Here is a 10,120-nt window from a genome sequence, read left to right on the forward strand (position 1 = left end):
TGTGTACCAACGGGCACTGAAGCTGACAAAATCAGGTGAACAAATCGTCCTTCAGCGTCATCCATCCGAAAGATTCATAAATCAATACAACCCAAGCATCCTTCAAACCTGGCGTGCTAACATGGACCTACAATTTATTCTGGATGCATATTCATGCATCATGTACATTACTAGTTACATGTTGAAAGGGGAAAGAGCAATGAGCGAGGTGCTAAAGAAGGTGCTGGAGGAGAGCAGAGGCGATGACCTGAAATCTACACTGAGGAAGGTCGGATCAGCCTTTCTCAATAACAGAGAGGTGAGTGCACAGGAGGCTGTGTACAGGCTGCTTTCTCTGCCACTAAAAAGAGCCAGTAGGAAAGTGGTCTTTGTAAACACTGCTCCAAAAGACAAACGGGTGTCCATGCTCAAGCCGCGGAGTGTCCTGGACGCCATGGACGACGAGGACGATAATATCTTCTGTACGTCACCCCTCGATAGGTACGTGTGCCGACCGAACGTCCTCGAAAAAATGTCCCTAGCTGAATTTTCAGCCACGTACACAACCGGTGGAAGTTATCTGCCCGACGACCACATTCCAGATGTGCTGGATGGCAGGGATGAAAATGGTGCTGCCGACAATGAAGGAAGCAACCAAGACGACATGTATCCAGCCGTCATCACACTGCAGAACAACTTGGGCACCATGAGAAAGAGGAAAAAGCACTGCATCATCAGGTACATCAATCATTCACATTTTACATGACACTGCACACACTTGATGCTTGTTGGTGAGCTTTTGATTTCCGTTGTTGACATTGTAATAATAGTGCATATCACATACTCCTTGCAGGTTTCACAAAGAAAGAAAAGATGGCGAGGACAAGTACAGGAATTTACTCATGCTATACTTGCCTTGGCGAAACGAGGAGGTCGACATCAAAGCAACCTTCCCATCGTTCAAAGAACACTATGAACACGTCATAGACACCATCCGTGCCAATGAAGCGATGTTCAGCATAAACGCTGATGCAGTCAATGCAGCCTATGATGATCTGCGTCAAAATGGTCCCCCAGAAGACATGTGGGATAGTGTTGCTCCGAATGTGGAGTTCCAACAGGCTGAACAACAAGATGAAGGAATAACTGTGGAGACAGAAGTATTCCAGGAAGACCAATGTGGAAACATCGACCTGGCCCCACATTCAACATCCAGTCCTAGTTGTGAACTTCACGCACGCTTTTCAGCAGAGATGAATAAAGTGCTGATGAGTTCAGAGGAATACAGAGCTATGATGCGGTCTTTAAACAGCCAGCAAATGGAAGTTCTCAGGTTTCATCGCAAGTGGTGCAAAGATACCATCATTGCTCTGAAACAAAACCAACAAGTGCCACAGTACATGGTATTTCTGAGTGGCCCCGGTGGAGTTGGCAAGAGCCACATAATCAAGTTGGTTCATCATGAAACACTGAGACTTCTTAGACCTTTGTCTGGACATTATTTCGACCCAAATGACCTCCCAGTTATGTTGACTGCCTTTACAGGAACAGCTGCGTTTGGCATTAATGGTATGACCTTGCACTCAGCTCTCAGCCTCAGTTGTGGTCTGAACAGGGGCAAAGACTATCAGCCATTAAGCAGTGACCGACTGAACACACTTCGCTCACGCTTGGGAAAGCTGAAGCTCCTTATTGTGGACGAGGTGTCGATGGTCGGTGCAGACCTCCTGTATCACATCCACCGCCGTCTGCAGGACATCTGTGGCAGCCCCGACCCTGACAGCCGGTTTGGAGGGGTCAGCATCCTGGCTGTCGGAGACCTGTTCCAACTTCAGCCTGTCGGTCAGAATCATGTCTTCGGCCTGCCTTCAGACAGCTACGCCAAGTTGCATGGATCTCTGTGGGAGGAAAACTTCCACATGATGGAACTCACGGAGAGCATGCGACAGAAAGAAGACCAAAACTTTGCAAATCTTCTGATGAGAGTAAGAACAGCCTCATGCACAGAAGATGACATTCACCTTCTCAAGTCCAGGGTCATATCCAGAACCGACCCAAGCTATCCATCAGAAGCGCTGCACGTCTTCAAAACCAACAGAGAGGTAGATGAGCACAATGCCAAACATCTGACAACACTGTCGACAAAGGTGTTTGATATCAAAGCCATCGACTCGAAGAAAGATCTTCTAACGGGTTTCACAAATGTTGCCATGTCCACCAAGCCAAGTGACACGGGTGGCTTGCGAGACGTCGTGTCTGTAGCCGTGGGAGCAAGGGTGATGGTGACTGTCAATATTGACGTTGCAGATGGACTTGTAAATGGAACATTTGCAACGGTCGTTGGCATTGACAGCACAGGTCCTGATGTCCATACCATCCTGGTTAAGTTTGATAGTGATCGTGTTGGCAAACAAGCCATTACCGACAGCCAATATAAGCAGGCTTACCCCGGAGCAGTACCCATCAAAAGACAAACCGTTCAGTTCTTCGCTGGTAAGGGAAGACGGTCGGTCCAAGCACAGCGTGCTCAATTTCCACTGTCATTAGCATGGAGCTGCACCATTCACAAAGTTCAAGGCAAGACATTGAGCAGAATTGTTGTCTCAATGGAAAGCAAAGGTTGCTTCATGCCTGGTCAAGCTTACGTTGCTCTAAGCCGTGTGCGAAGCTTAAATGACTTGTATCTGCTGGGTTTTAAGCCAACATCAATTCGCGTGAACACAGCTGTTTTGGATGAAATGCTCCGTCTACAACAAGTACCTGTGCCGAAGGTTCCTTTGTCATGTTCCTCCACTGTAGGCAACCATGATCTCACAATCAAATTCCTCAACATCTGTTCCTATACGGAGCATTTACAAGACTTGAAAGCAGACAAAACAGCACTCCCCTGTGATGTTTTCTGCTTCGTCGAAACATTCCTGCACAAGAATCAACAGGCTGATCTATTCCTACCACATTCGCTATCCTTCAGAGCAGACAGAGTGGGAAGAGGAGGCGGAGTCATGACTGTTGCTAGACAGGACATTATCCCCACACAGCTACATATTCCGGTAGGGGGCCTGGAGTATACGGCGACTACTATCACCAAGGAGTCCACCACAGTTAACATTGTAAACATTTACAGACCACAGACCTTGCCGGAAGAAGACTTCATCAACAGATTACAAAGACTTCTGATCTTACTTCCAAGTAAAATGATAACAGTTGTCCTTGGGGATTTTAATTTTGACCTCTTGAAATGCCCCCCTCCCAAAATTCTGAATGTGATGGAACAGTTTGGCTTCAGGCAGTTCGTGCAATCTCCCACAACTGACTATGGCAGTCTCCTTGACCACGTTTACGTCCGCGGCCTTGATGAAGACAGTCTATTGGTAACTGTTCATGACACATATTATTCCGATCATGACATGGTCTGTGTTTCGTTGATGCTGTAAAATCTACCTCACTACACATTGTGATGTCTCATGTGAATTGTACAATTCCATTACACTGAAGTAGAATTTTGCAGCAGTGTTACCAAATATTGATCCGTGGTGTACATAGACATGTTTGTATGTGTAAATTTTATCTGAACATATAGATATTATTTATATATTTGGTTGCCATTTTAGAAATGAATATACATTATAGTGATGAGAACTGTTTTGTACATTTTGCAAGGTCATTAATAAACATCACCAGATCAATGTGTCCATCAACATGTGTTTGACATCATATGCATCCGTCATACCTCATGTAACTTAAGTGACAAGCACAATGCCTACATATAGATTATGCAAAGGATCCAGGTTATGTAAATAGGGACTTAATTTGCATATTCAATGACAAAAATTTATGCTACATGTAATTAAACCTGCTGCACGTTAATCACCATATTGATGACTTCACTAAAGGTTTCACCACATTGCTAGACTCCCCCATACCTAGGCTAATTTCAACATTTAAGGTTATTACTCAGGCAAAATATAATCTTTATTACCTTCGCCAGTTCGCTACTAGATCATGATCAGTCATAAAAGTTAAGATCGTTTGGCGAAGGTATGAGATCGTCGAACTCTAGTTGTCTATATAACCACTAAAATCAAGTAGATATTTCATAGGCTTTCATAGGCTTTCATAGGAAGTGCAAGGTATATGTTTATATATATGTATATATATAATATATATGGGCAGAAACACTGCAAACATTATATAACTTACTCTCATAGTACCACCATGTGTATGGCAATTTCTTAAATGATACCAACGTCCCCTTGCCCACCGGATCTGCTTGGAGATTAGTCCTTACAGACGACGAGGAAAGGGACAAGGGACTTTGTCCTCATCAGCTTACAATGCATGGTTACTGAGGCCTTCTCATAAATGTCTTTAACACCTACGTAGATATTTGAAGTGCAGAAATTAGTAATGCTGCAAGAGATCTCTTCAAATTCATAATTTTTTTCTAATTTAGTGCCACAGTTATATGGTTAGTGGCAGTATTATGAGAGTAGATGTTATAGATTGTGCTAGGATAGATATTTGCTTGTCGCTCAAAATGACCAGCATCTATGAAAAGACTTAAATCTTAAAACTCAAGCAGATGTTGGGAGGAGGATTGTAACGTTTCCTGGCTGTCCCGGGCCAGTCAGGAAAAGTTAGGACTGTTCCTCCCAATATCTGCTTTGATATGACATCATCACAGTCTGTTGAGCTGGAACAGCAGAAGGTCATGTAGGTGTCACTCTTCCAGGCCGTACTGCAAGGGACAAGAAAACAGAGGGTCTGAATTTGTTGTTAACACCTTCTCAACATTGTGACAGATCTTCATAGATGTACGATCATGAATGACATGATGTATTTGTGTGTGGATGTGGCTGTGTGCGACTCAATGTTGAGTGTGGTGTGACTTTGTGTCACAGTACTAGTATATGACTGTTGTTAACTTTGTCTGTGTGTCTGTGTGTACATGCCTGTGTGTACATATATAATGTAACACCTATTAGTAATTACTTGACTGCACTTGTTCTTTTAACTAATTTTCTCCTTTCTTCTGGATTTATCATTATTTAAGCAATATAAGGTTTTTACGACGTAAGATTGACATGTGTACGAATGTAAGATTGTAAATACTGAAATTTTTTCGAACTAAGTGATATATTAATATGTAGATCTCGATATGATAATTTGTATTTCCCTACTATCAATGATTATATTGTAAACAACATTAGAATTCAGCCCTGTATATCAAGGCTGCGAGATATGTTGTTGATATGTTGATACAAATAAACCAATAAATATTATGCACACGACAGAGATAATTTGATTATACATGTAGAAGGATAAGTCTTACCTCCAAGTTCTCTCCTTCAGTACAGACTTAATTCTCCAACATCTCCAAAGCCACAGCTAGAACATCAATCAATAGAATATTAGTTGAAAGCAGCGTGCATGCAAAACAATACAGCGTCATAAAAGGTCTTTATTTGCAATGTATGTTTCTGACCTACAGTACTATTAGAAAACAGTATGGGTAAAGGGTTGAAGTCTGCCATGTCTGATGGCTTTTCTCCATTACTCCATTACAAAACCTGTGCCATTGCAGATTTGTGATCCATTCGTTTTTCAAACCTATTATGATAAATGGTTTTTATTGTCCAAACAGAACCCGTGCAGTCGCAGCCTTTATACGGCTGAATTGATGCAGGGTATCACATAATAATCAATACAAATCACAACAATTACAACATTAAAATAATACAAATGATACACATATTTGTTCCACAATTATTTTGTGGAACTGTCGCAAGGGTCTGTGCGGCTGCTATTTGGCGCCACAAGGTGACCTCAATTCGACTTTCCCCAACCGAAGTTAGGTACCCATTCACACCTGGGTGGAGTGAGGAAATTCGTGTTATAAGTGCCTTTCCCAATTTGCAAGGGCACAACGTCGGGGCGCATGTTCAGACATGTCCCGGGTACGACTCGGAATCGAACCCGGGTCTCCCGGTTCACAGTCTATTGCTCTAACCACTACACCACCCAACGCCACATATATATTGATAACCGTGTGGTTGCTGAGGCACAGACATGGACTATTGCTTACCCCTGTATTGAGCCTTGAAACCGCGCTCTGTCACGGACTGGTCTGTGGTGAAGATGACCTCCATGGTTCTGCCTGAGCTGGTGACGGCAGGAGGAAGGTTGGTGCCGGAGAACTTGCCCAGCTGCTTGTCGATGCTTCCATCAACAACGGTCACGTGGTCGAATTCCAGGTCGAATTCACTGTTCTCAAGGTCAAAGTCCAGGAAGGTCAGACGCACGACATGTCCTGGTGGGGCGTGGATGATCCACCTGATGGTTGAAATCAACATTTAAATCAATCATCATCCACGCACATGATGGTTATACTAGTACATGTACATGTATTCTCTTATACGTGGCCTGCTGTCTAAGGAAACGTACATTGCAGAGACTGAAAGATCATTCAAGGCTAGGTTCCTGAGCGTGACTACTCACTCAGCGTGAAGACTGGAGTTGTACAGTCAAAAGTTTGGGTACGTTGGCCATCAGCCAATCAGATAAAGCTCCTGATGTTGGAGGGAAAATTTCAGACCAATGACATTGCTGCCTGAAGGTGAAGACGGGACTGGCTGGTAGGTTGCCTCCAACAACAGGAGAGTTACTGATTGGATGAAGGCTGGCCAGTGCTAATGCAGCAAGAAGCATGTAACAAGGAATAAAGTTATATGATGCATGTATTGAATGTCATCTGACCTGCATTTCTGGTTGTCGGTATAATTTTGGGGGTAGCCAGGAGAGATGAATACACCAGAAGAACCGGTAAGATTACCCCCACAAGACTCGATCACTAGAAAATATAATACTGTCATGTAATAACAATTTTTATTTTAAATTTCTGCCAAAATGCTAATTGCCAGTTGATTAAAACAGGTGAGGAAAAAAATAAGATCTAATAAGCTAACTTATTACACGAATTACAAAGTTCTTCCCAGGACATTATATGGTGATATGTCCTTGGTTCTACTTTGTCTGACACCTAATATTTAGAATTCATCTAAGAATGGCCTACCTTGGAGCGATATCTGGCAAATGAACTTCAGTTCCGTAGAACAGCCGTGGTCATTCCATTCATTGTTTTCTTCGTCTTGGATCATCACGCCACAGTCTTCATTCCCTCCATGATTGTTGGGTTCATTCGGGTACCAGGGCTGGAAACTTCCGAGGCGTGTTCCATCAACGTAATGCCATTCTCCTTCCTGACTCTGATCATTGAAGCCGAGCCAGAACCACGCAGACCTGTCCGCCTGGTTCTTCAGGGTGACCAGGAACTCGTGGGTCGCCTTGTCGCGTGGCATGGCCAGACTACCGCCGTCAGCCCGGCATGTTGCGGCAGCGTTGTCGTAAGACTTCTTGTCGTTATTCGCCTTGTAACAGTTATGGCCATGCTGTTGGTAGCCCGGGGGACAGCCTGCAATAATTACAACCATTAGTATTAAAAAACAGTCTCTAAAGATAGTTTGTAAAGTAAGTTAGTGAAGCTAGAAAAGTACATGCAACAACTTTTCAAAGTTGAAACTGACCTAATGGATAGACTTGACAGATGAACTTCCTGTCGGCAGAGGCACATGGTCCATCGTTCCATGTGTCCTTTGTGGAGTGGCTTCCGGGAAAGTACTCGGCACAGTTGTCTTCTGGACCCCATGAACTGAAGTTACCCAGAGCAACGTAATCATCCCATATCCAGTCTCCCTCCTGGTGGTGGTGATCAGTCAGTCCAAAACGGAACCAAGCAGTGGTGTCGACGGCATTCTTCAGGTAGATGAGGAACTTGTTGATGATGGGGCTGCGCGGTATGGCAAGGGTTCCCCCGTCTGCAGAACACTTCGCGACAGCACCGCTGTATGTTGTCTTCTCGTTGAAGGCCTTGTAGCACAGGCGACTGGGTTGATGGTAAACGTACCCACCTGGGCAACCTACATTATATTTCAGAATATGAGTATCATTTGAACTGTTTGCATTTGCACTACCACCTGTAGGCTAGGGCCATTTTGATGAATCAGTCAGAAATAATGTAATATATGAATAATAAGTTTTGACGAGATCTTTGAATACAAAGGCCTCTATAATATAATGTATTCATATTACGTAATTGAAATGTCATGGAATGTAATGTCATGTAATCTACATGTATCATGATTACATGTAGTATGGCCTTCTTGGCATGGTGTCTTTGTAGTTAATGTGTCTTAATGTTCCTGTTCCACCGTGCCTTCCATGTACGAGGCTGAAAAGGACCATTAACATTAAAAAACACACCTGTGGGGATTTTCTGACAGATGAATTTTCTGTCAGCCTCAGAACACTGCGCATCATTCCATGCCGTAGGGAAGTACTCGGCACAGTCCTCGTCGCCAGCGTTGTTCGGTTCTCCTGGCTCCCATGCATTGAAGCTTCCAATGGGGGTGCCATCTACCCACTCCCAGCCTCCCTCCTGGTGATGATCCACCAAGCCGAACCAGAAGAAGCCAGACTCGTCCACAGCGTTTTTCAGGGAGAGGAGGAAGGTATTGGTACTGGCATCCTTCGGCATAGCGAGGGTCCCTCCATCAGTCGCACACGCCGAAGATGCATCATGAAAATTCTTTGGCGTGGTGAAGGCCTTGTAGCAGATACCGTTATGCATCTGGTATCCACTGGAGCAGCCTGAGGGGAAATCAAGTGGTTCAGCTTTCTGAAATTTTCAAAAGGGCCTCGCCTGCAAAGTAGTGCGTGGTCATAAGGATGTCAGTTTTGGTGGACATTGGTAAAATACAGCAAGTTGTAACTCACCAACTTGTCGTGTTTGGGGAAGCCAGGATTCGCCGCCGAATTCTTCGGTCAGGTCACCGTTCTTGTGGACATAAGAATGAGAATGTATAAGAACAGGTAATGTACATCCATTAATCAGCACCCTGGCCTTACCCAGCATATAGACCTTATTATGCATGGACAATCAAATGATGCCACTGAACCAGGCTCCACGGTCTGTTCACAATGTCAGTGTCACTGTGTCTTCTTGTATCGCTGTACTGGGTAGGATTAAAATGCGCCATACGGTAGCTGGGATTTCGTTCATAATTTAATAGAAGGTGACGAAGTCTAATTTAAGAAAAAATAAACCAAGGGGGTTTATATAGATTTAACCAACTATTCCTGCCACGTAGGTCATTTTTTCGATGGGAAGATGTGTTCCATGGCGTTTTTTTCTACGGTTACAAAGAGCCTAACATGCAGTGTACATGGGGGATGAACCCTTTTCACACTCTGGATACATTGTCTTTGCGATTATGAATAGATATCATACAGTCAACTCTTAAGTAGTTGCAAGTTTTTGTTAGCATATAACTTCTAATAGATCATAAGTGGAGTCGCAAATGTTTCACTAAAATTTACCATCGATGCAATAAATACGACGTAAACAAACAAGATGGCAGGCCCTGTTTCGTGGAGCGCACGGCGCGCCGCAAAAAAAATTGGTAAAAGCGTCAGAGTTACATTTTTTCCTATTTATAACTACATATACAATGTATCCACAATGTAAAGAAGGGTCCATAACCCATGTACACTTCATTTTAGACCAGAAAGCGGTCGGTTGAAGTCGGTAGTAACGCCCGCCTAAAACCTGGAAGTAACGCCCGCCTAAAACCTGGCAGCCCCATCAATTGGTTTCTTCCCCAGCTCGTCCAAGGCCCTGATGGGGTCATCAGGATCGTCATGGACGTTAAAATCCCGACCCACGTCAACTGATTTGCGCAACGATATGAGTGCAGCAGCAGTACTCAGTATGTCCAATGGAAGAAGAGTAAGAAGAGGTAGAAGGGGAGGAAGGTACAAGGGAAAGAATGGCAAGATTGAAAACATAAAGTTGACTGTGCCCGATGTTGTGGATATAATCCAGAAGAACTGTCTGTCAAGGCACAACGGTCCAACTACTTGGTCAATGACGAGACTTGAAGAGAAGGGAATCAAGAGAGAAGAGGGAGGACGAGTGTACCTTCGTGGGGATAGCAGAAGACTTATGACACAGCTTAAGATGGGAGTCATAACAATGAACGGTCTGAAGACATTATTGGACATGCTTGAGGGAGGAGGACCTAGG

The 10,120-nt window shown here is 43.9% G+C and overlaps 1 protein-coding gene across 1 annotated transcript; it reads right to left on the bottom strand.

Annotated features, from left to right (window-relative positions):
* Nucleotides 1-4,457: 4,457 nt before the first annotated feature.
* Nucleotides 4,458-8,950, bottom strand: LOC109473229 (secretory phospholipase A2 receptor-like). Its single transcript, XM_019773104.1, has 7 exons — nucleotides 8,812-8,950; nucleotides 8,299-8,685; nucleotides 7,563-7,955; nucleotides 7,052-7,450; nucleotides 6,065-6,289; nucleotides 5,312-5,367; nucleotides 4,458-4,717 (listed from the first exon to the last, which is right to left on the bottom strand). The coding sequence occupies exons 1-6, from the start codon at nucleotides 8,948-8,950 to the stop codon at nucleotides 5,339-5,341; spliced, it is 1,572 nt and encodes a 523-aa protein (XP_019628663.1). The 3' UTR covers nucleotides 4,458-4,717; nucleotides 5,312-5,338.
* Between the last annotated feature and the right edge of the window lie 1,170 nt (nucleotides 8,951-10,120).

This window comes from Branchiostoma belcheri, unplaced genomic scaffold (genome assembly GCF_001625305.1).
Source record: "Branchiostoma belcheri isolate BF01 breed outbred unplaced genomic scaffold, Haploidv18h27 scaffold296, whole genome shotgun sequence".
Taxonomy (NCBI): Eukaryota; Metazoa; Chordata; class Leptocardii; order Amphioxiformes; family Branchiostomatidae; genus Branchiostoma; species Branchiostoma belcheri.

Bases quoted from the DNA above. Each gene is read 5' to 3' on its own strand.
- LOC109473229 (XM_019773104.1), bottom strand. From the start codon at position 8,950: ATGCTGGGTAAGGCCAGGGTGCTGATTAATGGATGTACATTACCTGTT. The intron at 7,451-7,562 runs GTCAGTTTCAAC...TAATTATTGCAG, and splicing joins CTGTCAAGTCTATCCATTAG to GCTGTCCCCCGGGCTACCAA. The intron at 6,290-7,051 runs GTAGGCCATTCT...ACGCCCCACCAG, and splicing joins TTGCCAGATATCGCTCCAAG to GACATGTCGTGCGTCTGACC.